The sequence below is a fragment of the Numida meleagris genome, chromosome 11 (genome assembly GCF_002078875.1).
Source record: "Numida meleagris isolate 19003 breed g44 Domestic line chromosome 11, NumMel1.0, whole genome shotgun sequence".
Taxonomy (NCBI): domain Eukaryota; kingdom Metazoa; phylum Chordata; class Aves; order Galliformes; family Numididae; genus Numida; species Numida meleagris.
This window is the reverse complement of record NC_034419.1, coordinates 8559772-8586988: the sequence shown is the minus strand read 5'-3', so window position 1 is coordinate 8586988 and position 27217 is coordinate 8559772. Positions and strand designations below refer to the sequence as shown.

Sequence of the window (27217 nt, the reverse complement as noted above, 5' to 3'; positions counted from 1 at the left end):
TTTTCTTAATTTTAATTTTCTATCTAACAGTTTTATGCTGGTAGGGGAATCTTTTTCTGGGAAGACCAAAGTTCTCCATGTGCTGGCAGATACACTGTCTCTTATGAAAGAACGTGGTTATGGTGAAGAAGAAAGAGTCATTTTCAGAACTGTGAACCCCAAATCAATCACTATGGGTCAGCTTTTTGGGCAGTTTGATATGGTATCGCATGAGGTAACGTATGTTTTAGAAGTACCATGTAGCAATGGCCTGTCTATATCGGTTTGGGTTTTTTGCACATTTCAGTTTTTTCTTTGTCATCTTCAGTGGCTTTCATGGGGCTTGTATGAGTGCAGTAGTGTAACTACATTCTAACTTCAGATTAATTCATGGTGTTACTGCACAGCTATTTTCAGGGTCAGGAAAGGCACTTTGCAAGGCTGTCCCATTCCAGACAGCATTTCCTCATCCCTTTCCTGGACTCAAGTTTTAATGTAAATAACAGTACTGGTTGGTTGACTTTAAGAAAAAATAAACAAACATACCTGTATGGGTTCAAGAGCTAGGAGATAATAATCCTGTTGTAGTTTTCCTACTTTGTAGTATTTCTAATGCTTTTTGTTTTTCCTGTTTCCATATATGTCAAATCTCCTTGATTCTCAGTAGTAAACAGTTGGATTTGTGGTTTTATCACTTTAAATGCACATGAGAACACAGTTGTAAGTGTTGTTTTAGCTAACACTTAGATGGCTGATTTCAAATTAGTGTTTAAAATAAAGGCAGCAGTAAGTGTGTATGAAATTATATGGGCTTAAACATGCAAAAGAAGCAATACCACACCAAGGATCGTTGTTCTAATATAGTTTCATCCCTGCTGGGGAGACATACTAAACTTAACTGGATTAGCTTCTCTGTCAGTTCTAACCAGTGTAATTAAATCTAAACAAAAAATATCTAGAAAAGTTTAAAACTTGTGTCTCCACATGTAAAACTTTGTTTTGGAGAAGAAACAATATTAAAAAAAAAAAAAAAAAAAAAGGAATGTGAAAGAGTGAAACTTGGGATGACTCTGAGAAGAAGCAGATGCAAGACAGAGCAGAAGCACCTCTAAATTTCTGTGAAATGATTTGCCTTTCCACTGTTTCTTAAAATATATATAATGTTAAAGGCAAACTACCACAGTTTATTTTGCATTTGCTTGCATGGTCCTTTGTGAAAATGCAAATCTGTGTTCTGCTCTTTACAGAGCTGGAGAGTAACAGTGAAAAGAATAATGAGAAGGAAATGAAGATGTTACTTTTTTTCTGTTTGAATAAAGCAGTCTTTGGCAAATACTTACTAATGGGATTACTTACTGTCTTTTTCAACTGAAATATATGTACTGTCTTCTTACTTTTCGTTCCAACATTCTCCCCCTCTAGTGGACAGATGGTATAATTGCTAATACTTTCAGAGAATTTGCATTATCTGAGACTCCTGAACGCAAATGGGTTATCTTTGATGGCCCAATTGACACGCTGTGGATAGAAAGCATGAACACAGTTCTGGATGACAACAAAAAGGTACCAGGCAGTGCAAATAAGTGCCTAAGTAAATTGATGTGACATTTTGAAAATACTCTTCAATGAATAAAAACACAAAAGCACGCAGCAGTGCTTGGCATTTGAAAAGTGTAAGTGCAAGGTGGCTTTGGGAACAAACTGTAAGATTTGTGGAGTTGTTTTTTTTTCCTTTTCTTTTTTGGAATGATAATCATAGAATTAACTTGTAAGACATTTAATGTGTAGTATCCCCTTAATATCAGAACTTCTAACAAAAAATTAATAGTTCAATTTTAAATCTAAAAAGTGGCATTTAATTACAATAAATATAAAGGCCATGTTTTCAAGACTTGTCTTTAATTGTACGTTTTTGGAATCCCAACTGAAGAAAGAAAACGTTTGCATTTTCAAAATTAACTTCTGAAGTCAAAGTTGTAACTGTACCACGCTTCTGAAAAAGTGCATGTAAAAACTGCAGAATTACAGACAACATTTTGTGTTTAAATTTGTGAAAATACTCAATTTGGACTTTTATTTTTCTAAGCAGGATAAATGGCTCTCCAACTGGAATGCTTCGTTAGTAGCAACAATAGCAGCAGATACTTTTTTCTCCTTTCTGCTTGAGGCCTTTTCTTTATCCTGTAATATGCAGGATTAGTTACTGGTAATGAAGCTACTGGTAGGATTGTGTGGGATACTATGGTATAAGTAAAGAATTTAGCTAAATCTTGTATGGCACTAATTACTGCTCCAAATGATTTGATATTTATGTGATTGGCCTTGCCTTTGCTTATACTTGGCTTTGCTGATTTTTCACATAGAATTCTAATGAGACAGGAGAAGTAATTAACAACTAAATGTTTTCTTTTTTGTAATCTTTGTGATTTTTTTTCTTTATCGAAGCTTTGTTTGATGAGTGGGGAAATCATCCAGATGTCTCTTCAGATGAGTCTTATTTTTGAAACAATGGACCTTTCCCAGGCATCAGTAAGTTCTGTATCTAATGGTAATATAAAACAAGGTTCAATATATTAAATCTATAATAGAGTGAGTTTACAATTCTTCCTTAGCCTGCTACGGTCAGTCGCTGTGGCATGATTTATTTGGAACCTTCACAACTGGGCTGGACACCACTTGTTACCTCTTGGTTGAATAAGCTGCCTGAACCTCTTAACTTAAAGGAGCATCAGGATCTTCTACAAGGACTTGTTGATTGGTTAATACCACCAGCGTTACAACTCCGTCAGAAAAAGTGCAAGGTATTTTTTGTGATTTCTTTTTCCTGCAGTAGTTGGGTGTCCACTTAAATTCTGTTACACTTGGGTAGGGAGAGGCTATTCTCTCATGACAAGAGCAATTACAGTGCATATGCAGCAGCCTCCTGGTGTTTTGGCAACTCTTGTGTCTAGTTTCAAAAGTTAGAACAAGAATATTAGGTATGACTTGCATTGTAAGTTGGTCACAGTTCTCACCCTGTTCTTTAAAAAAAAAAAAAAAATTCAAAATACTGAGTGGAAAGTCTTTCCTTTTTTATGTTTTTGGTGGTGATTATATTTTGTGTATTCTGTGGCTTTTTTCTTTTAAAAGTGTCAAATAAGGAACACACTTTTTAAGCTTTAGGGAAACACAGTTTTTTGCAAACTGTGCAATATAGTGCATGGGCTTCTGCTTTTCGTTCATTGTTGTAGTTATTTTTGTGTGTATTCTTCTTGTTTTAACATGTATGATTATACACGGTCATGTGGTAGCCATGAACATGCTTAACAACCTATGTATTTTGACATTTCAAGTATAGGGGGTCATAAACGATCTTTCGAACGAAAATCAGTGTAAACCTTGCCTTCAAATATTTGCTCTGTCTTAGCTAATTATTTAGTTACTTTAGTATTTTGACTCCAAAAGATAAGCTAACTTAACTCACAAAGTATAATACTCTTCCTTTTGTATCTCCTAGGAACTGGTACCTACAAGCAATAGCAATGTTGTAGTAGCTCTTACACGGCTTTTTGAAATGTTGATTTGTCAAATGGCACAACAAGATCCCACCAACAAAAATATCCGTGTGTGGATTATGGTTGGTTGCTTTTTTAAACCCGTAGTAAAATGTGTATCTGTTTCTGCATATACTTGTCTTCAAAACTAATTTGAGTAGCAAAGCCAGCTTCGTTTGGGAGTAAGATACATGAGAAACAGCTTTGCTTCCTTGTTGTTCCCCTACTCCCCAACGAAGTTTGGAGTTGCCCAGATGTGACGGTAGCGTCAAGTAACAAATACAATTAAATACTATTTTTCCAATTAACTGGGATGACTACTGTTTTTATTAGGTGTGTTATCAAACTAACCAAGAAATTAGCTAAAGCAAAGTATCTGGTAACCCTTAAGAAAAGTATAATACTTACAATAGACAAAAAGTCTTATTACGTATGTCTGTGTAATACTCATTCACTTTTTTGAGCAAAATTTCCTTGGGAAGAATGTTTTCTATAATTATAGCAGATAGACCCCATGTCTGACCTTTATGGCTGTTCATAAGATAAACTGAAAAAAAAAAATCAAAATGTAGAAGTTTGTATTTAAAACTTAACTTGAAAATTCCTAGATCCTGGTTTGTAATTAGAAAATCCTTGAGACCGAGTATGGCTGATCTGTTCTTAGACTTTGGCATGTGTCAGAATTGTTTAGTCAATGGGCTATTTTTTTTTTTCCCCTCATATATTTCCTTGAATGAGGTTTTAGTTTGTCATTAATCAATCAGATTTCTACATTTCTTTCAACCAGGTTTATTCAGTGGTGACCTGTAACACCTACCTGCTTGAATATTTTTCAGAATTATCTGATAATCAGACAAGACAAGTCTCAGATTATGTATCAGCTTTTCAGGCTGTTGCTTGTCCTTCTGCCCTTGCAGGGTTCCTTTGCTTTTGCCACAGTCTGGTCCATTGGTGGCACTTGTGATGGTGACAGCAGAATCATTTTTGATACTTTCTTGAGGGAAACTTTGGCTGGGAAATCTGGAAGAAATCCAGTACCAAAGGTCGTGGGAAAATGGGAGTGTCCCTTTGAAGAGAAAGGTTTGGTGTATGACTACATGTATGAGGTATGATTTCATGCTTCTACATTGATTTAAGACAATTTTTACACTCTGAGTGGTAAGAAAATAGAGCTGGGTGGATATTTTAACTTCACAAAGGTTGTTGAATATCATAGAGCTTTAGTGTTGAATCAGATCCCACAGTGCATACTTCATTTATTATTCTTTTAGAAATACAAATGTTCTGACCAAATTTTTTAGAAAATACCAAGCTGCGCACATCAGTTATGATTCTTTTCTAACTAAATCTAAGCTGATAGACTCAAGTTTGGTTTTGTATAACAGGAAAGATGTAAACTTTTATAGAAGGAAAGCAAGATACCTAGCCCGTAGGCAACTTATTACAATTTTGTTTATTGTATGTTCTTCTGTATGGTTGGTTGATCAGATTTTTTTTTTTTTGGTTGCTTTTTTGTTTTTGCATCTGTATTTTTCCAAGATGAAAGGCAGAGGACGTTGGGTTCATTGGAATGGGTTTATTAAAAATATTGATTACAGTGATAAAAATGTGAAGATTCAAGATATCATAGTCCCAACTATGGATACAGTCCGATACACCTACTTGATGGAACTGTTCATTACCCATGGAATGTAAGTTACTTCAGAACAAATTTCTGAATTACTTGTCATAGGTAGAAACATCTCTTATTCTTTCCACTGATTTCATGCCATCAAAGTTTATTTGGCCTGTTAAAAATGGAAATTATTAGAAAGAATGCAATTTATTGTCTTAATTCTGGCTTTGATTTGGTTTGCTCATTTGGTTTGGTTGTTTATTTTTAATGAAGTTCTGTAATAGTCTTGCTTTATTATGCTGATCCTGTGTTTTTCTGTTGATGCTGTTACAAGAGCCTGAGGAATTTTTGTTCCCTCTTTCTTCTTTGACACTGAAGTATATATTCTTTTTTATGACTAATAATGAGTTAAAATCAGTTGAATTATTTATATATAACCATATATATATGCATATTTATATATATCTCACATAAGAGATATATATGTCTCACATAAGAGAACAAAATATAACAATTTCAGGCTTAATTACAAGGGTGATGGTTGTATGAAGCTTAAATTGCTGAAAGACATATTGAGAGAAATTTAACGTCCTCATATGTGTGTACGTACTCCAAAACCAAAAGAATGAGGGAATGAGAAAAGTCTCTTTCTCTTTGACCCCTTTGTCTTGTCGTTGGGAGCAAACGAAAATTGTGGGGAAGTTATATGTATATGTATTTCAAAACTTCTTAGTGTCTTCTCTTTTTAAGGCATTTCATGTTTTTAGAGGTAGGAAAAGCTCAAAAAGTCTTTGCCTTCTAGTGGCAGTTAATTTGTAGTTCAGATTTCTGCAGTGTATGCTTTCTTTTGTTTTCCTTCTTCCTTTGTGAAGACCACTCCTTTTAGTGGGACCAACAGGTACCGGGAAATCTGTATATGTCAAGGATAAGCTGATGAACAACTTGGATGAGCGCTACTTTCCCTTCTTCATTAATTTTTCAGCTCGAACCAGTGCCAATCAGACTCAGGTTAGTAGAACAGGCAATTTGTCTTTTAAAAATATGACCTATTCGAATATTTAATCTTCATTTTAAATATTCCTATCTGCATTTTAGAACATTATTATGGCCAGGCTGGACAAGAGGCGCAAAGGAGTCTTTGGTCCCCCAGTGGGAAAAAAATGCATCATTTTTGTAGATGATATGAATATGCCTGCTTTGGAGAAGTATGGTGCACAACCTCCTATAGAACTTTTAAGACAGTTCTTTGACCATGGAATTTGGTAATTATTTGAAGTAAAATTGAAACATTAAAGTTGCTTGATGTGCTGATATATTATTTTCTTAAATTTTATTTTAAAATATTTCTTAAAATGCTGTGTAGATTTTGTGATAACTTTGGTTTTTATGAAAAACTCTGAAGTTGAAGCAACTTTTGTTTTGCTCTCTAAGTGACTTATTCCATTTAGAATATTATAATCACATTCTTTTTGTGTTTTTTTTGCGTTATTGCTGAACTTCAATACTTTTATGTGTAAATAATCATTATTTTGCACTTGCATTTTTTTCTATGTCAGCATTTTTCTCTTTTATTTTTCCAGTGCGATTTCTCATTTCTTCCCGTTCTCTTCCTCTCCTCTCACAGTGAATTGGCAGACCTATTTTTTCAGAATGCACTTATGTAAAACTTTTGACTTTACTCATTGCATTATTTTTTTCTGTCATCCAAGATTCTACTGGTCATTGGAATATTTTTAATTAGCAAATAATTTTTTTTTTAAATAACAGTGAAATCAGATCTGGTAATAGGCATGAAGAGAAACAAGCTAAATGTTTTCCCTGCTTTTAGGGTTTTTTTGGATCTCCTGATTTTCTCTTCTAGCTTGAATAATTCTGTGATTCCTGGGACTTCTTGAGTACTGTTGCTTTGATTTCAGTCCTTGCTCAAATATCCATTGCTCTTGAATAAAGAGAATATATCTTGCAATGTTACAGATTTTAGTATCTGTTTCAAAATTTCATATCAGGTTTCATTTAACTCTTATTAAACAAATTATCTTTCGAACCAGCATGATTTGTTAAGATTAATGAAGGCACAGTTACAATACTAGGGTTTGTTGTTGTTTTTTCTTAATGATGTTTTTATATGTATCTACGTATGTTATGCAAGCAGAAAGCATTTTGTAATATTCATGCATCTAACCCATAACAAATGGGTAATATCTGTAAGTATTTTAATCACGTTTGCGTTATGATTTTTTTTAAGGTATGATTTAAAGGACACATCTAAAATTACCCTCGTTGATATACAGTTACTTGCTGCTATGGGGCCTCCAGGTGGTGGGAGGAATCCTGTTTCTCCTCGATTTTTGCGACACTTCAACATTTGCACTATTAATTCTTTTAGCGACGAAACAATGGTCCGCATCTTCTCTACTGTAGTAGCTTTTTACCTGCGGTCTCAGGAATTTCCTCCTGAGTTCTTCTCAATTGGAAATCAAATTGTCACTGCCACTTTAGAGGTAAGAGGTAAATGCCTTAATGAAAGTTTACTTCGTCCACTAAAATTCCTTTATCTCTATAATAATTTAATTGGTGAAATAGAGCTTTTAGATATTTTGTTCCTTTGTATTTTTAATGTACAGGTTCATATGTCTTGATAAAACTATCCAGTTTTCTGGCTGTAGCAATCCTCTTTTTCTAGGAAAACTGTCTTTGAATGTATGTCAGCATGGGCTTCGTGGTACCTGTCCACATATATCAGGTAGATCAGACTGCAATCTCTTTGAAGGTTAATCAGGCGCAGGAAGCTTTCTCATGCAAAGGCAAAATGACAATATCAGTTGCAGTACTTCAAAAATCACTTCTTAGAAAGACTAAGATTGATGAAATCACCTCTCCACTCTTTTTCCTCTCCTGGTTCTTATGCTAATTACAGACACATCACAGCAGAATTAGGAAGCTAACCTGAACGTGCAGCTTTGTAGAATCTTACTCTAGTATGACAAAAGACTTCCCAGAAACTTGTGAAACTGAAAGTCATCAGACCCAACTGTATGCAATTTCTAAGTGTTTTGTGAGATTCCTTGTTGCATCGTATTTGCAGTGTACCACACATGCAAAAAAGGAATGGCGATTCGTGGTATCTTTACAAAGAACATTTAGTTACAGACATGGCACTGAAGTATAGCTTTGACAGCATATGACGTATCAGAAATCAGTAGCAGAGTTGGCCTACCATAAGTATTCATCATTGAGAAGATACATCCAAGTAGCTGAAATTTGACCACTTCAGTGATCTACATAGGCAAAATGAAATGGCTGAACTTGCACAGGAGACATGAGTTGGGCATTATTAGCAGGTGGCTTTTTCTTCTGCTGCAGAACTGAGGCATTTGTCACACTTTTTCACTAGTTCTGCCTATAGCCAAGGATGTATTCATATCTGAATCAATCTCATTTCAAGGAGTTGCAGAGCTGATATTTAAGAATGTGTGTCACGTGAATATATTAACATGTGAATGGTGAAGCTCACTAACTGCTGGCGCTAGAAATCTCTTTGTAGGTTCTGTTTGTTCTTATAAAAAAAGGAAGTGATTTGTGAGATACTTTTGCTTCTTTAAGAAGAAAATAATAGTAGCAGCTCAATACAGCTACTATCTGCTGCAGTTTGAATGTATTTGACTACATATGCTATTTAAAATATTCCCTTACATGTCTTAGACTGATTTCAGAGTGTTGTCTTTTAGTGCTGTTGTACAGCTTTTTCTCATCAGACTGCATCAAAGTGTGTTTATGCTGTCAGACTCTTATAGATTTGCCTGCTAGATAGAGAATCTATTCTAGCACGATTTTGCATCCTAGTAAGCAATACCTTCTGGCTCCTGGGTTTAAAGTATAATGGAAGAACTGGGCTTTGGATGCAGGCCAACAGGCAAAATAAATGTTTGTTCAGTACTATGGATATACTATGACTGTAAAACTTGATTTTTGTTTTTCTGTTCAATTTTTTTTTAGAAATGTAATGTTTGAAAATTTTCTTCACGTGTAAGTACATACAGATCAAAACTGTGCTCTGCTGATGTTCCATGTAATGTCAAATGACAGTGTTTCCATCATACAAGAAGTTAGTGACAGCTGATATATTTGGAATTACGGTAAAACATAGTCACGAGACACTCTTCTTAATCTTAATATTCCTTCAGCATTTTTATGGAATTTTAAAATTTTGAATAATTTGTAGGTATACAAACAAACTCAAACCAAAAACCTAGGAAAACAGCACTACGTATAATTCATTCCTTCACTTGAACTCAAGACATCTGAATGGTATTTCTGGTCCTATAATAGGTTTATTTACACGAGTTCCAATTACTTATACCATTTGCAAATTTTGATTAATAGTGTATGTATGTTCTAGAACTGCATGAGAAGAATCTGATATATTCACAAGACTTTGAGATCTTCAGACATTATTAGGAGTTCTTAAATTTGTGAGCTGTTTTCCTTGGAAAAACACAATATTGGAAGACATTTGAAAAGATATAATAATATAGCCAGCATTAATGTATTGTTGATTTTATTGTCTTTAGATGTATAAGAAAGCCATCAAAAATCTTTTGCCCACACCAGCCAAATCTCATTATACATTCAACCTGCGTGACTTCTCACGTGTTATCCATGGCTGCTTGCTCATTAAGAGAGATTCGGTTGAAAGTAAGGATACAATGATTCGTCTGTTTGTACACGAAGTATTTCGTGTCTTCTATGACCGTCTAGTGGAAGACAATGATAGAGCATGGTTGTTCAATTTAATGAAAGATATTGTGAAAGAGCATTTCAAAGAAACATTTGATTCAGTGTTTGCACATCTGAGACAAGGAAACACACCGGTGAGTATCTCATCAATCTGTTGCAAAATCATTGCTTCATTATAAACTTAGGACTAGAAAGTTTCTCAATCACACATGAAATTTTGGTTAAATGTGCTTGAAAATTGGAGTTGAGCTTGGAAAAATGAATTCTTTAACAAAAAAAAAGGGCTAAAATGTTTGGAAAATGTTTGACTGTTGTATGTAAACTTGCTTTTCAAAACCATATTTCATTTAAAATGTGGGTGAACTTAGTTTTCCATTAAACAATTTGTGTATCAGAAATTCAAGTAAAAATTGAATACAACTTGTTTTGAGCTTATCCGAAAAAAGCCAGACTATTTATGTATTAGGAAAATTCTTGTACCAAGTAAAGTCTTCTATTAAGATCTGAGAAATAGGTAAGCAGAACAACTTTAAAAAAAAAATTATAAATCTGTGACATATTTTCTTGGAGATGTAGTAGCACATACTGAATCATTGGACAATGACAGATAACAGGAAAAACAACAACAACACAGGATTGTTTACAAATCACTACCACAAATGTAGCTGGGATATGTGCATAGTACAATGCCTACAAGGAGAAGTATTATGAATAGACTTCCAGAGGCCTAGTGTACTGTGTACATTACTGGTGTACTGTGTACATTTGGTTTTTAAATCAAGCCTGTGACTAATTACTGTGGTAGACTGCATTCTGTAATTGTAGTGACATTTTAGAATTTAAATATTGTATAAATCATGTTATAGTGTATTTCTTGATTTCATTTTCTCTCTTTTTTTTTCTTTTCTTTTTTTCCCCCCTCTACCATTGAATTGCTCTTAAGAAGAGATAACTTTGTGGTTATAGTTGTCCATTTCACATGTTGAAATTTGCTAAACATACATTTTATAAATTTGTTGTAATTAGATGTTTATGATTGTGAGACTACTGTGTAGAAAAAGAAAGTATATTGTTTAGTACGGGAAATAGAGAATTTTGAGGGATGCATTAGTGAGTTAAAATATTAGAGCACTTGTTTTGCTGTCTGGAGTATTTGTCTAGACTCTCTCTTTTTTCCAACTGGTAAGTACTGACATTGAGCATGACCTTATAATCTGTTGCATATTCACCATAGGTAACGGAAGAAAACATGAGAAGTTTATTTTTTGGTGACTATGTTAATCCAGATCTTGAGGAAGATGAAAGACTTTATGTTGAAATTCCAAGCATTCAGCTGTTCAGTGATGTTGTGGAGCAGTGTCTGGATGAATATAATCAAATCCACAAAACAAGAATGAACCTTGTGGTTTTCAGGTACCTACAATCTGTATTACAATACAAAGAGCTCTAGGCAGTAGTTGATCATTCAGTTTATCCAGTTTTGCAGGCTTGTTTTTTGTGTATCTCATCCCCTTTATCTGTCCACACGAGCGTTCCTGGTGATGGGCCTTTCTGGATGGAAATGAACCCATTTTTCTCTTAGCCTTCTGCATTTTTCTATCAGAAAGTAAATAATAAGAATTTTCTCCAGAGGGCTTCTTTGAATGTATTCTTCACTTGTTAGAGAAGCAACAAATCTGTTTGGTGCTTGAATTCCGCTGAGCCCCTGTTACCAGTGAGGATGGATGTCAGATTACCCACTTGTACTTTCATTGCACTTTCATTTAATGAAAGACAAAGGTTCTAGGGTTGAGGTACAAAGTGAGATACAGCACAATCATAGCCTATCTGCTTAGTTACTGTGCAGCACAAACACTCCCCACTTGGGGGCATGTGCCCAGCTTGGTGCTGCAGCTTATCTTGTGACGTTCTAGGCTGTGCAGGCTGCTATGATTTCCTTAGCTTATGATCAGGCAAAACTACAACTGAGACAGATTAGAAGGACACAACTCCATCCTCCTTGCTATTGCTAGAGATTACTGCCTCTTTGCCAGTGTAATTTGATATATAGATGATTTGTGAAGATGATTACGGTTAGTTTATGTAATTTAGGTCATTGTGACAAACTGGATTTATAAGTACCTGTTTATACAAATGTAGTGGTAGTGTGAAGGACTGGCAGCCTGAGGAAAGGCCTCTTCCTGAGTGTAGAAGCAATATCCCAGTTACGCCTTTGAGAGGCAGCCAGGAGAGCATGTTTGACTGTAGCTTTAGAGACCGATCTCATAGGTAACATCCTAATTTGACTCTGGATTATTTTGGTTGGTTGGGCAAATAACAGAGATTGTCTTCTTTGAAATACTTTAACCTTTTAAAATTACTTCTCAGCTTAAGTACCCTGTGCCTTGTGCAGAGTCTCCTATAGACCTTGCTGCGTAATTCTAAAATAAATTATGTTTTCACAATAGATATGACTCTAAGTAATGTGCAGCTCTTGCTTTTTTTTTTGTTCCCTTCTCTATTTCACATAAAAGCTATAAAACACTTGGTTTTTATTTTTTTGTGCTGTGGTGCATGCTACTACCTTTCTCCTCCTCTGTATGCCTTCAGAAAATTATTTTGGAGATGGTAGTTCTAAATATGTTTAACAGATTCATTGGTGCACAAATGTATATGTATTTCTACCATTTTAGTAATTAACACATCTCAAATTCAGGTATGTGTTGGAACATTTGTCTCGTATAAGCCGTATTCTGAAGCAGTCAGGAGGTAATGCTTTGTTGATTGGCATGGGAGGAAGTGGACGTCAGTCTTTGACTCGTCTAGCAGCATTCATGGCAAAAATGAGCGTTTTTCAACCAGAGATTTCCAAAACCTATGGCACAAATGAGTGGAGAGAAGATCTGAAAGTTAGTATTAATAACCTCTTTGCATCTTGATTTAATTTTGATGAAGAATGTTTTGGAGTTGACAATGTTTTAACTGTTGTGCATTTTCAGAACCTCCTGAAGAAAGCAGGAGTAAAGGGCTTGAAAACTGTATTTATAATCACAGATGCACAAATTAAAGAAGAAAGCTTTTTAGAAGACATTGATAGTCTCCTTAACACGGGGGAGGTACCCAATCTTTTTGCAGCAGATGAAAAGCAAGAGGTCATTGAGGTATCTTTGAATTCTCTTAAATGTCATCTCCATTTTAAGCTATTTTGTCAATTCAGTATGAAGTATGCCTTAAATCAAAGTGGCTTCTGGACATGTGCACTTAAACTTGAGGTTTTTTGAGACCTATAGCTGAATCAGCCAGTTATTAGTAAACTGGAGTAGCTTATGCCTACTGCAAGCTTTAATTCTGGCCTCATGATCTGTGTACAAAGACATTACGTTGTGCACTTAGGAAACTTTGTTTACTCACAGATATGCTACAGCCGTAGTTAGTTTTTGCATTATACTGTGCAGAAGAAGAATGTGGACATTTGCTTTTGTGGTAGTAGCTTTTCTGTAATGAGAGTAGTAATTTGCCTCATCTGTTCATATGTCCTAAATCTCTTTGAGTGACAAAAGATTGATTGTAATTAAGTTTGTTTTTTATGTATTTATCACCAGAAGACTTTGGTTCATTATTTCATGAGGCAGCTGGTTTGAAATTTTGATTTTCCAAATGCATCTTAACCATCTGTTGTAACCAAATGTGGAGCTCACGTTGTATTTTTAATTTTTGTCCTAACATACTCTCAGTTGTTCAAAGCAGTAAGCGATTCTTTCTAGAATGATTTGTCAGGGTCACAGATAAATAATGTACTATAGTCATAAATGTTAATATGTTATTATGACATTTACATAGTCATAAATGTTAATATCCATTTGTTTACTTACCCTCAACTAGTATTTACTACTTGTTCTGTCTTTGTAGTTTATTTTACTTTTCATTTATTAATAAAAGATTTTTTTGCTTGATGCTGTCAATAACAGTGTTATTAAATACTGTATTCTTAAATGCAGTAATACTGAATGAGTAATTTTATACCATGTATATCTGTATGTGTTATTCTCAAGGGTGTTCGTGCAGTAGCTCAAGCTGGTAGTAAACATGAAGAACTCAGTCCCTTGGCCTTATTTGCGTTTTTTGTGAACTGCTGCAAAGAAAATCTCCATATTGTAGTAGCATTCAGCCCAATTGGAGATGCTTTCCGCAATCGTCTGAGACAGTTTCCCTCACTTATCAACTGCTGTACTATTGATTGGTTCCAGGTATGTGAAAGTACTTGGTTTTTTCCTCAAGAAACTACGTCTGGTTTGTAACAATCTCTATATTTGTATGACATATTTCCTTTTGTATTCAATGTAGTATTCCTCTGTCTTTTCTAAATTTTGAAATAGCATAGGCATTTTTGTCCATATTTTGGGAGCTCTTTCATGTAAAATCTCAGTATTTCTTCAACTAGTCAAATTCACACTTTGTTGCTACAAATTTTGTTTCCAAGTAGTGAGTAATCTCAGTTTGATTATTGTAATTTGTTGTTTTATTGCATAATGTGTATATTTTGAAGAGCTGGAGAAAACATTTCATGTGGTTATAAAATAGTCATCATTTCTGCTGTCTGTTAAAAAGCATCACGGCAATGACTAGCAAATACATGTCCTGTTGGAAGACCATAAGAATAGAATTTGAAAACAATTGTAACTAATAGTCCTTGATATAAAAGCAATGTTATTCTCAGTTTGAATACAGTTAGCTCTATTGGTTGGCCTGGTGCTAAAGTCTGTTAATCTATCTGCCAAAGGACGGCACAGATGCTGAAATGTTTGTGTAAAATGGTAATAATCAGTTTTAACTAGAAGATCATCCAGGATTCACCAGAACAGACTGTGTGGGTAGAGATCTTGTTGCCTAGTGCAATCCTTATATCAGTTCATTGCTCTTGAGACACAGCTGTAACTAGCTGTCTGTAGACCACACTCTACCAGTGTGAGACTGTGTGACTCATACTGGTATATCCAACAAAGAAGAAATCTTTTTTAAACTTTGAAGACTGCTAGCAGCTAAATTTTACACATTCTTCTCTCATCATTTCTCTCTCAGCCGTGGCCTCAAGATGCCCTTGAGCGTGTGGCCAATAAGTTCTTAGAAACACTGCAACTCACAGACAGTGAGCGTCAGGAGGTTGTGCCCATCTGTAAATACTTTCATACTTCAGTCTTATCACTTTCTACAAGGTCAGTCTGTTTCTTTTAAAAACAACATGTTAATTTATAGAAATATTAAAAGGCAAAAGATTATGCTGTTGAAAAAGAGTAAAGTGAACAACAAAACTCAAAATTGATTTACTAAGGGAAGAAACAACTAGGCAGTAGGTGGTTAAGTTTCATTGCTACTCATTTTTGTCTTACAAATTAATGTATAAACTGTCTGGCTAAAAAATACTGTATAAAATTGTAGAAGCTGTTTACTCCTGTTATTTGTCAAACAGTCCATTTACATACATGTCTTTTCTACCAATAGTTAAGGTGAAAAGAAAAATAAAAAGATTGAAGGTGCTCTTTATTTGTAATAGGTTCTTTCAAAGTCTGAAACGCCATAACTATGTTACTCCTACTTCTTATCTTGAACTTATTGCTGCCTTTCGGCAACTTCTGACTCAGAAACGAGACTCCGTAATGAAAGCCAAGAAGAAATATGTGAATGGGCTAGATAAACTAGCTTTTGCTGAATCACAGGTGAGATGGGCAGAAGTGGAACTGAAAGTACAAAATGGTTGTTGGAAACAGTTATTTTCCGAGAGAGATAAGTCAAAAACACTACTTGAGATCTTCAGATATATGGAGGCTTAGAAATAGATTGAAATCCTTAAAATAGAGAGCAGCCTTAATTTTCTAGTTCCAAATCTGGTTAAAATTAAAAAATTTTGTATTTGCATTCTACTTTGTGTCTGTGTGAACAAAATATGTTTCTTGTGAAAAAAGAAAATAATTATTGTAATGATGCAGAGCCCACTACTTCTGCAAAGACAAAAGCGATCCAGACAGCGTTGTATTGCATTTTTTTCTATTACACCTAATAATTTTCATGATTTAATTTTAAGCAAATTGTTTCAAAATTCTGCACAATCTTGAACAGAAAAAATATAACAAATTTCATCTGCCTTTGCTTTTCAACAGTAATTGCTGTCGCATTTCTACAGACATAGCTGTCCAAAGGCCTTTAAGCATAACAGTATATGATAATAGCTTCTCTTTCCTAAATAGTTGGTTGACTATAAGTGAATGCGTTTCTTAAAATTAGAGATCATACATGTGAGATAAAAGCAGCAGTCTCTGAAGTGTTATGTTCTGAAAATAAATGTTATTTCCTTCTGTCAATAGTCATAACTTAAAAACTGGATCTTACGTAAATTGTTGGAAATTTTACTTTGCAATTCAGAATCCTGCCTGATTCTTTTGTGTGTATATAGGTTGGTGAGATGAAGCAAGAACTAGTTGATCTGCAGCCCAAATTGGAAGAGGCTAAAGTGGATAATGCAAATATGATGAAGGTAGAGTTGTATATAACATTGTCTTTTTATTGTAAGAACGTGCATATGCATCTGTGGCCTCTAAGAAAACTTGATGCCACTTCTGAAGAACTGAAGAGGGAGTACTTGGATGAAGAGTTGACTTGTATCTGAAAATAAAATAAATTTCTGTAGTCAGTATTACAGGCTGAATTTATGAAAACTCACTATAAAACCTTGTTTTGAATTACAAACTGATGCACAAGCTTCTTTTGTTTCCTGAACATCAAATGTACTTTAGCGTTTATTGACAGTAATCTGATTTCATGCAGTGTACCTACTGTTAAAGTTCTAGAACAGTGCTGCATTATGCTAAGAAACAAATTGTTCCCTCACCATAAATTGAAAATATAGGAAGATATTGAAATACTGAAAAACATAGAGAGAATATAAAAGTATTCAGCAACTGCTATACTGGGCAACCTCAGTTTGTTTCTTTATTCACTGTTCAATAGGAAGCTCACCCGTATCTTTTTCTTTAGACTATAGAAATTGAATCTGCGGAAGTGGAACAAAAAAGAAAAACCGTAAAAGTAGATGAAGAAATAGCAATGAAAAAAGCTGAAGAAGCTCAGGCTTTGAAAAATGAATGTGAGAGTGATCTGGCAGAGGCAATCCCAGCCCTGGAGGCTGCGCTTGAAGCTCTTGACACTTTAAAGGCAAGCTAATCTAGACTTCAGCATTTGGATGTTATTTAATATGATGAGGCTCTTCTATTTATTTGGGAAAGAATACACTGAGAGAAAAGCATTTGAAATGTACTACATTTCCTGGGCTTTGGCAAAGGAGATACAATACCTAGAACAGTCTTAGTTGGGTAGATGTCCATTTCACATACTCATAATACAAAGCAGGAGGTTGGGACTTTATAAATGTGTTTATTTTTTTCATTTGCAAGAAAGTGCCCCTGGAGGGGAGGTACCCAAAACCTGAAGTTACCAGCAGTGTTATCAGCTGGATTTTCTCTTTCAGCTAAGTTAATATTGATCAATAACATGTAAGATGGCGTATGCATGTGACTTAGAATTATCTGAATCTTTAAGTAAAAAGTTTTCTGCTTATCATGACTTTAACATAATCTGAAAGCAGTATTTTTTAGAAAGTCATGCAGGAATTGCTTTGTAGGACTTCTGAAGTACGTGAGATGTCTAAGGTGACATTTATGAAAGCGTATCAAAAATATTCTAACCTAGACTTTGAAAAATATAATTTTAATTAACCATTACTTTACAGTTACTAGCATTTATTTCATTTTTATTACATCTGCATGGGATAAATTCATGGATATTTTTATTTGTCTTGCTAATGCTGTATAATCCCTTCTAAAAGTCCTCCATAATCACATTCATTGCTAACGATGTTATAACTTCCATTTTTTTTCTGTTAGATCACTTACCTCAGTGGTGAGAATCACAATAAGTATCATAAATTTTTAATTGTGGTTTTTATTTTAGCCTTCCGATATATCAATTGTCAAATCAATGAAGAATCCTCCATCTGGTGTGAAACTTGTCATGGCTGCTGTCTGTGTCATGAAAGACATAAAACCTGAAAAAATTCCAGATCCTTCAGGGACTGGAGTCAAGGTAATGTGACAGACAAGGAATTTCAACTAATTCATGTTCTTTACAACACAGAGCACTTGCTCAGGAAGTAAGATAACCCGAGGGCCAGTAGTCAAATATTTACAACCTCCATACATGATTTTATTGAAAACTACACCTCAGACATTTTTAGTGACTAATATATGTAATTTGGAGTTCTGGAACCTGCAGGGAGAACTCATTTAATTTGCTTGACACATTTATTATAAGAGAAATAATTTTTCCCTGAGTCAATGGTTGGTTTTAGACATGCTTTGGAGGGTAGTATTTAATCTGATAGACTTTTTTCCTCTTTCATTGCTGAGTCAATGAGATACATTATCATCAGTTTAAAATATGTATGTGTTAATTAGAAGAGGTTTAACAATTTTGATTTTGTGTTTGTTTAAAAACTTGAAAAGTTATTTCCTACTGTGTTTTGTAGATTTTGGACTACTGGGGTCCAAGCAAGAAACTCCTTGGTGACATGAATTTCTTAAGGGATTTGAAGGAGTATGACAAGGACAATATTCCAGTAAGGTTTTTGTCTTGTTTTTCAGTAGTTTTTACAATATAGATTCTCCTTCTGGAAAAAAAGAAAGAGATGAATATGGTCATGGCAAATGAGTCAGACTTCTTCGGGTTGGCCCTTGTAAGTGGCGTTTCAGAAGTATTTAAAATCCCCTTTGGGAATTTCTAAGGCTTCTGTGCTGCCTAACCTCTGTTTGAATTAAATGTTCCTCTGTGTACAAATAACAGGAATATTGTGTATGATATTTTCTGCAAATGTTTTTTTATGCTTGTGCACTTCAAATGAAGGATATCCTAAGTTAGATATAGTTTTTGTGTTTAGTAGCTTTTGTTGGATCATTCTTCTCTTGTTCCCTTAAAACTATATGAATTTTCATTGCCACCAGATCTTTTCAGAGAGCACTCCAGAAGTCTCTCTTAAGTGGTATGAGGAACTATCTCCTTTTTTTTTTTTTTCCTGCTAAACTTTGGTCTTCTTAACCTCATTTCAAATATGTTCTTTTGGGTTTATTTTTTGCTTGTTTCTGGGGAGACAGTGAATGCTTTGCTCAATGTCCACTCTTTCCATGCCATTTTTTTTTGTGCTAGTTTTTCTAAGTCAATTACTCTAACATTGCAAATATTTTCATTTTTTAAATAACTGTCCACAGTGGTTCTCTTTGTAGTGTTTTTTTTTCTAATTGTGTTATTTTTGATTGGATGCATGCTGGAAAAAATGGTAATATTTTAAGTATAATAAAAAGTACACAATAAACCCAGAAGTGTAGTGGCTACAAAACTTTAAAATCCGACCTTCTCCCCCAAGGAAAGAGAGCGTGATTCTTGCAGTTTGCCAAATTTACTAGAAACTGAGTATGCTTTGTTCTATATAAAACTTGTTCCAAAAAGTAGGCACAAGCAATGTAGTTCATTCAGATCTTGCCTTCAGTCAGTAGAAATACATTTTTGTGCTGAACCCCAACAGTTGTGTTGAGAAACGATAGTAAATAATGAAATCAGGAAACTTTGCATCAAGGGATGATGTAATTTAAGGCTTATGACTGTAATGCTTTTAGTACTTAGGTAACACCAACATGGATGACACAGCAATTCTGCATTTATAAAGGATAAGGAAAGGATTAGGATGAGAATATGAAAGATCACAAAGGGTAACAGGGAAATCAACAGAAACAAAGGGGAAGTGTTTTCTACAGCAATTAATACTAAGTATTCTTTACTATATCAGAGTGTAGAGAAGCGATAGTTTTAAAGATAGATTTAAAGTGTCAGCAGCTAACCTTTGCCATGTGAAAACTTTAATGGCCTATAATGCACTTGTCATCCAGGCAGCTATCATGCAGAAGATTCGGGCTGAATACCTGACCAATCCAGAGTTTGATCCACCAAAAGTGGCTAAAGCTTCCTCAGCAGCAGAGGGTTTATGTAAATGGATTATGGCAATGGAGGTGTATGATAGGGTTGCAAAGGTATGTTTTTGATCCTAGTCCCACGGTGCTATGAGATCTTTCCCTTGCTTGGTACGTTCACCTTAAGCATTGTTATTAAATAACAAATATGCAAAATTATGCATTAAACGTTTGTGGGGTTTTTTTTTGTAATTGAATAGGTGGTTGCACCCAAGAAAGATCGTTTAAGAGAGGCACAGCAGTCCTTAGCAGAGACACTGACACTCTTGAATCAGAAGAGAGATGAACTTGCAGCAGTTGAAAATCGTTTGGCTGCTTTGGAACAAACTTTTAATGAGAAAACTGAAGAAAAAGCTCGTTTAGAATTCCAGGTTGATCTGTGTGCTAAAAAGCTAGAACGAGCAGAGAAGCTGATTGGAGGCCTTGGTGGAGAGAAGTCAAGGTCGGATTGAAGATATAATCTCTGTTGTAGAGACAGAATTTGAACTTGAGTTATCTGAGACTTGTTTGTAATGTATGAATATGGGCAGTGACATTGGGAGAGTTGTAGAGAAAATCTTCAAAATGATATGAAACAACAACATAATATAAAAGCCAACATATCAGAGTATATATATATATAGAGAGAGAGAGATACATACATACATACATACATACATACATATACAATACAGCTGCAACAAAAATGTTGATTTGGTCATCAATGCTATAAATGTCAAGGTTTCATGATAGTCTGCAACTTCTGTTTCTTGTAGGTGGAATAATGCTGCAAATGATCTTCAGGACATGTATGATAATCTGACAGGAGATGTTCTGATATCAGCAGGTGTGATAGCTTATCTGGGAGCTTTTACTGCAGGATTTCGCCAGGAATGTACCAAAGATTGGAGCAGGATGTGCAAGGTTAGAATGTTAGCTTTGATTTTAGAAGTGTTTGTGTTTTTCTTTCTGGCTATTGCGGAAGGCTTCATAATGTGGGCCAAAGCTTAAAATCCCTTTTCATGTACTTATTACTAGCCTAATAAAATTCATTAAGATTAGTGAGATAAATTTTGCTGATCCAATATTCTGTAAATTTGGACTTCACTAAATCAGTGAATTTACTTCAGTTTTAATGTAGCATATCCATAATTGAGAGCACATCATTGACTTTGTAAGGCTTGATTATTACTTAAATATAATCTCAGAATTTTCTCTGTTTTACCTTTAAATGGAAGAAATAACTTTAAAGTGCAGTTCTGTATAATTTGACCTGTATTTCTGTATCAATTTCATTGTTGATTTTGCTGTCTGCGAATGGACAGTTCCAGCATATGTCTGCTAATGCTGTAATTCATAAATCAGTGATTTGAGAATGACGTTACTGATTGTGACTCTTATTTTAAACTACAGCAAATTGGAATACTGCATTGAGTCAGTGGAAGATGTGGTCATTAGATGATTTTCCACTTGCTCTGAGTTCCTCAAGGTGTTGTGTTGTAATAACTTTTTGTACAAAAGAAAATATATTTAGAACATACAGAAAACTAGACACAACTCCCACATATATACTTGATCTTAACTCAAATTGTTAGAAGGAGATGCACTCTGTCAGTTTGAATCAAAGTGTCATTTAATAATAGATGTAAAGAAACATGGAATAAAGGTTTGTGAATTTTTACATTTTCTTTCTTTTTTCTTATAGGAGAAAAATATCCCTTGTTCTGAGAATTTCTCTTTGAGTAATACTCTGGGTGACCCAATAAAAATAAGATCCTGGAACATTGCTGGTTTACCAACTGACGTATTTTCTGTAGACAATGGGGTCATTGTTGAGAATTCGAGACGTTGGTAAGTGACAAAAAAAGTTTTAATTGTCCAATCCAAACTAGATTTCACTTAAACACAACTATAATTATCTAGAGACAATGAAGCTTCTGTGGATACAGTATATCAGAAAGCATATCTGGAAATTTTATATTCCAGTCCTGTGAAATTTAAGAAATTTAAGAGGTTTAAGACTAGATGGATACGTGTATGCAGTTACTGGAAGGTTTTAGGAAGTGAAGTGCTCTTGGAAACAATTTTTTTGCTGTTGTTTTTCTTTGGTTTTGTACCTGGATTCCTATTACTGGCATTTGTCAGAATCAGTTTTAGAACTGCAAAGAAATGCTCATGTTTTAAATGTTTATGATTCAGGATATGTGAATTTCAGGGTCCAGATAGTGCTGTCTCCTTCAGGTTCTTCCAATTTTACAGTTATCAGATTATATATTAAGATATATAATATTAATATTATATATTAAATATATTATATAAAGATTATATTATCTTTTAAAGATATTTATTGTACATCTCACACATCTATACAAATGATTGTTTTAGGACCTTTAAGAATTTTTTTACTGCAGCTGAAATGTAGTAGACATCTTTGAAATAAAATGGTGTGGAAGCTTGACTTAGCTGTCTACAAATAGTCTGCACTCTGTAGGAATATAACATTATAAAACCTAGTAATGTTCCTGTGATCTGTATTCTCTTGGAGTCTGAAATGTAGGTTCACATTCTATTTAGATTACAGTGTGTTATTACATTTTTTGAACCTTACTAAATTCTCTGAGTGGTGCAGTAAAAGTAGGTGTTTCTTGCTTGTGCCTGACTTCTATTAAAATATATACACATGGGTGAAATCAGCAAGAGCAAAGGGCTACACATTTTGCTGAACACAATTAAAGCATTCATCTTGCCCTGCCCCTCCTACAGCTCCAGCCTTGTACCGACCGACATACTAACCTCTCAGATTCAAATTGCAACTAATTGTTGACTTTTTTTAAAGTGCAACGACAAGGAAATCAAAATTGCCAGAGTTTATAGAAATACAATGAATTTAAAAATAAAGATAAATTATTCTGATTATTCTAGTGGAGAGGCAGAACAATATTTTGCAAGAACTCTGCATTCAGGTGTACTTTACGAAAATAATTAGGAAGATTTTTTGCAACTCTTGAAATTATTTTTGGTATTACTTTGCAAGTTGTGCTAAAACACTTATCCTTTTGTCAGTGGTGTTTTAAAATAACTGAATCAAAATTGTATCACTTTTTCCTTGTCAGCCTGACACAGAAGCATTTTGAGATAGTTTATAATTTTGAAAAACTTCTGCAAGAACTGAGAAAACTGTCTTGTATGTTTTAGGCCATTAATGATTGATCCCCAAGGTCAAGCAAATAAATGGATTAAGAATTTTGAGAAAGAAAACCAGCTGAATGTTATCAAGATCAGTGACACAGATTATATGAGAACTCTGGAGAACTGCATTCAGTTTGGAACTCCTCTTCTGCTGGAAAATGTTGGAGAAGAATTAGACCCATCACTCGAACCTCTTCTGCTTAAGCAGACTTTTAAACAAGGTACCTAAAAATAAATTTTGAACCACAAGGTAGATTACATTACTGTTATTTTACAGTCCATAATATTGTATTATTTTTTTCTTTCTTTCTGGTTTACTGCTGCCTGCACAGTTTTCCTGAGCTTCTCTGAAACTTACTGAGTAGCTCTGAATTTGCTTTTGACCAATAAGAATGTTTTCCTTTCCCATACATGGTTTTCTAGTTTTCACATTTATACGAAAATGAAAAAGACAAAAGCTCAGTAACTTTTCTGGAACTTATTTCAAAGAGATAATTGAGAGAAAGGGTAGTCAGAATACACTATTTGAGAATAATTCCACTGTTCTCAGCGTATCTGGTATAGGATGTGCACACTGAAAGTACAATAGAAACTGAACTGGCTCAATTTCGCCTATGAGGAGTAAAATATAGCCTCCATGAAGTCTCTGAAAGTTTTGCAAGATATCAGTTTTTTTTTTAAATTTTCAGAAAATGTATAGACAAGAAATTTGCTTGTATTTAATCACAAAAGTAATGTTTGTTTGATTGTTTGCTGTAAGCAATTGACATGAAGGACTTCTCAGTGTTTCCGATCTTAACTTCAGGAGGCGTGGATTGTATCCGGCTTGGTGAGAGCATTATCGAGTATTCCAGTGATTTCAAGTTTTTTATTACCACAAAACTGAGAAATCCACATTACATGCCTGAACTTGCTACGAAAGTTTCTTTACTCAATTTTATGATCACACCAGAGGGACTTGAAGACCAATTGCTAGGTATTGTTGTAGCAAAAGAGAGGTATGTGTCTCTAAATGGAAATAGTCATATTAAGTATTTAGTGGCATAATTCCAAGGAAATGCAAGGTGAATTTATTGTCAGGAACAATGAATGTTGCATGTTGTAAGTGTTGCTCCATGTCCATTTTCTAAGTTGGCCTATGGAAAGTTTGCTAGGGCTTCACTGAAAAGCAGATAGGGTATGTCATGTTTACTGTGGGTTACGTGTCAACAGGATAATTAAAATATTTAAATTTAAATTTAAGTCATTGTGTTTTTTTTCTTGAGAATTTTCTCTTGTAATCTTCCTTGAATATTTTAGTAATAGTCACATAGTTTTCTAAGTTTAAGTCATTACTGTGATTTTGCAGTATGACTGACCTGCCAGACGTAGGTGAAGATTTATGAGGAATTAATTTCAATTTTGTATGAATTACTTAGAGAGTACCTCTTAGATTGATTATAGGTTATATATGAACCATTACTGAAATATGGAGTAGTAGTTTCTGGGTTCTACAGAACTGTCTGTGCTACTGGGCTAAATCCTATTTCCAAAAAACGTATTTCAAGGAGTAAGCTTACATTTCATTCATTGAATTACATTTCATTCATTGTTTTTTCAGTCACCAGAATTATAATAAAAGAAAACTTGAATGTGCTGACATTTGTAAAATGCTAAGATGCTAAAGCTCAGTCTGTCATTTCCAAATAACGAACTGAAATTATGCAAAGAATTCTGTACTCGTTTATAAATATACGCTCAACAGCAGCAGCCCATTTAAACTGCAGAGAATATTCACAAATATTTACGATGGGAACAGGGAGTTGTCTTCATGGGCTGCCTTTATAGTCAGTGATGATGAGCACTGACTATTTTTGTTGTGTGTGTTTTTCTTCTTAAGACCAGAATTAGAAGAGGAAAGAAATGCTCTCATCCTTCAGTCTGCGGCCAATAAGAAAAATCTAAAAGAAATTGAGAAGAAAATTTTAGAAACCTTACAGTCATCTGAAGGGAATATTCTGGAAGATGAGACAGCTATCACAGTCTTGGATTCTGCTAAAATAATGGCTAACGAAATCACAAAAAAGCAGCAGGTAAAGAATGTTAATGTTATTTCCTTAAAAATATGTAGAAATTAAATATTGAATTTGCATCTAGCAGAAGAATTGTGAGTTACATGCAAAGCACATGGGAGAAATTCTGTGCTTGTGAAATGTGGAGAGCAATAAAATTTGGATTATCCTAGAGCCTCCAATGATGGTTAATTCAGTCTGCAATAAAAACTAGCAAATTCCAAAGTTAAGGTAAAATGTTAAGGTGAAGGAAGGTAATAATTTTAAAAACAACAACAACAAAAAAACAGACATTAATAATTAATGTTTCTGATTAATAATTATTAATCTGCAAGTTTAGATTCTTTTGTTATACTTAATGTGCAAAATACCACCTGAAATCTATAAGTGCTAAATAGTAAGCATATACATATGCTTCTGAAATTACTATAGACTTTACAGAAGTCAAAATTTCTCTGAGCTGATGTGGTGCTTTCTATTTGTTAATGCCTATTAAAAGTAATCTCAGAGTATGTCTAATGGAAACATTTTGAAAAACATATTTGTATTCAAAATATTGTTTTGTATAAAGCTGATTTGTAGAAGAATAAATAGAGCTTAAACACATCAGCAGTCTGAAATTGCCCCTATTTTTTAATATTACAGAGATGCAGATTGATACATTAGATACTGAGTGAAGCTGTTGTTTCTAGTTTCTATTTTGAGTGTTGCATCCTGCAGTATAGGTAACAGATCATGCAGTAATATGTTAAAGGTCTAGCCCTCATTTTACTTGTGTAGTGTACTAATTTTACTGCGAGTGTGCATTATGAAACATAAAAGTTGTTATAAATTGATATGTAGAAGTGTTTGAATGATGTATTAAGTAGTCCTATTTTTTGTTCTAAAGAGAATATTGAAAGCTTTTCTTTGAAATGCAATAACTTGAAACTACTATTGATGTTCAGATTGCAGAGAAAACAGAACTGAAAATAGCTCAATCTCGAGAAGGCTATCGACCTATTGCAAAGCATTCATCAGTGCTGTTCTTTAGCATTGCAGACTTGGCAAACATTGACCCCATGTACCAGTACTCCCTTAGCTGGTTTGTTAATCTCTTCATCAACTCTATTCATGATAGGTAAATACAATATTTCTCATTTAAAATAAACTGTTTTCTTTCTCTCATGAACAGCTCCCTGAGTTTTTAAACCATTTATCTCTCAGCCCTCCTTCACTGTGGGCTTTTGAAAGTAAATATGATTTGTTAATAAAATAAACGCTCTCTTTAGTTACTCTTTGAGCAAATCATGAACTATAGGCATGCACTGGAGAGTTGAAGTATTTTTAAGAATGTTACTTTTAGTTGAAGTATTTTTAAGAATGTTACTTTTAGGAAAGTTGTTCACTATGAATGCTGCCAGAGTGCTGCCACCTAACTGTAGCAAATGAAGTTGCTTGGAACTTTCAAGAGAGCTGTAAAACATCATGTCTAATTGGAATTTGGGGGAAATGGGCACAGAAGTCCCTTGTGGAAAGTGTGGGCGCATTGTATTTCCTTCATGGCCTTAAATAGATTTAGAATTTTTAACTGATTTGCTTTAGTTATGAAATCTGAAGTCTCTGTTTTTTCATTTTTTCTTTTCAGTAACAAATCAAAAATTTTGGAGAAGAGACTTCGATACCTAACTGACCACTTCACATACAATTTGTATTGCAATGTGTGTCGCTCACTGTTTGAAAAGGACAAGCTACTCTTTTCCTTTTTGCTATGCTGTAATCTTCTCATGTAAGCTCTTTTTTTAAGGTCTTTTAATAGCAGAAACCAATTATTTTCTTACTGTGGGAAGTATTGATAAGAGAACACATTCCTGTGCATATTGATAACAGCCTTTGGAGTAATGTCATGAATGTTTTGGATCTTTAGTGCTCATCACATTTAGAAGTGGAAGATGTGAACGTATGTGGGGTGCATGTATCACTACCGTAGCTTTCGGGTATGTTAGGAAAACAATGGTCCTGAGCATATTTAAAGCAATGGCTTTGTCACTGTTACATCTTTGACTCCTTTTGAAGAAATTGGATAATGCCACATTGCATCGTTATAAT

At 34.3% G+C, this 27217-nt stretch overlaps 1 protein-coding gene across 1 annotated transcript in view; it reads left to right on the top strand.

Annotated features, from left to right (window-relative positions):
* The window catches only part of DNAH12 (dynein axonemal heavy chain 12), a 64257-nt gene that overhangs the window by 25673 nt on the left and 11367 nt on the right, over positions 1 to 27217 (top strand). The window contains exons 29-58 of the mRNA XM_021409658.1: positions 31 to 214; positions 1402 to 1542; positions 2425 to 2508; positions 2592 to 2780; positions 3476 to 3595; positions 4430 to 4618; positions 5052 to 5203; positions 6000 to 6135; positions 6223 to 6389; positions 7373 to 7628; positions 9699 to 9998; positions 11099 to 11277; positions 12560 to 12752; positions 12843 to 13004; positions 13896 to 14090; positions 14923 to 15056; positions 15395 to 15557; positions 16292 to 16372; positions 16873 to 17049; positions 17845 to 17976; positions 18419 to 18508; positions 19830 to 19970; positions 20111 to 20352; positions 20666 to 20813; positions 21595 to 21740; positions 23085 to 23299; positions 23884 to 24076; positions 24958 to 25150; positions 26077 to 26249; positions 26757 to 26897. Of these exons, the coding sequence (XP_021265333.1) occupies positions 31 to 214; positions 1402 to 1542; positions 2425 to 2508; positions 2592 to 2780; positions 3476 to 3595; positions 4430 to 4618; positions 5052 to 5203; positions 6000 to 6135; positions 6223 to 6389; positions 7373 to 7628; positions 9699 to 9998; positions 11099 to 11277; positions 12560 to 12752; positions 12843 to 13004; positions 13896 to 14090; positions 14923 to 15056; positions 15395 to 15557; positions 16292 to 16372; positions 16873 to 17049; positions 17845 to 17976; positions 18419 to 18508; positions 19830 to 19970; positions 20111 to 20352; positions 20666 to 20813; positions 21595 to 21740; positions 23085 to 23299; positions 23884 to 24076; positions 24958 to 25150; positions 26077 to 26249; positions 26757 to 26897 (5016 nt within the window). The remainder of the gene's footprint in view (positions 1 to 30; positions 215 to 1401; positions 1543 to 2424; positions 2509 to 2591; positions 2781 to 3475; positions 3596 to 4429; positions 4619 to 5051; positions 5204 to 5999; positions 6136 to 6222; positions 6390 to 7372; positions 7629 to 9698; positions 9999 to 11098; positions 11278 to 12559; positions 12753 to 12842; positions 13005 to 13895; positions 14091 to 14922; positions 15057 to 15394; positions 15558 to 16291; positions 16373 to 16872; positions 17050 to 17844; positions 17977 to 18418; positions 18509 to 19829; positions 19971 to 20110; positions 20353 to 20665; positions 20814 to 21594; positions 21741 to 23084; positions 23300 to 23883; positions 24077 to 24957; positions 25151 to 26076; positions 26250 to 26756; positions 26898 to 27217) is intronic.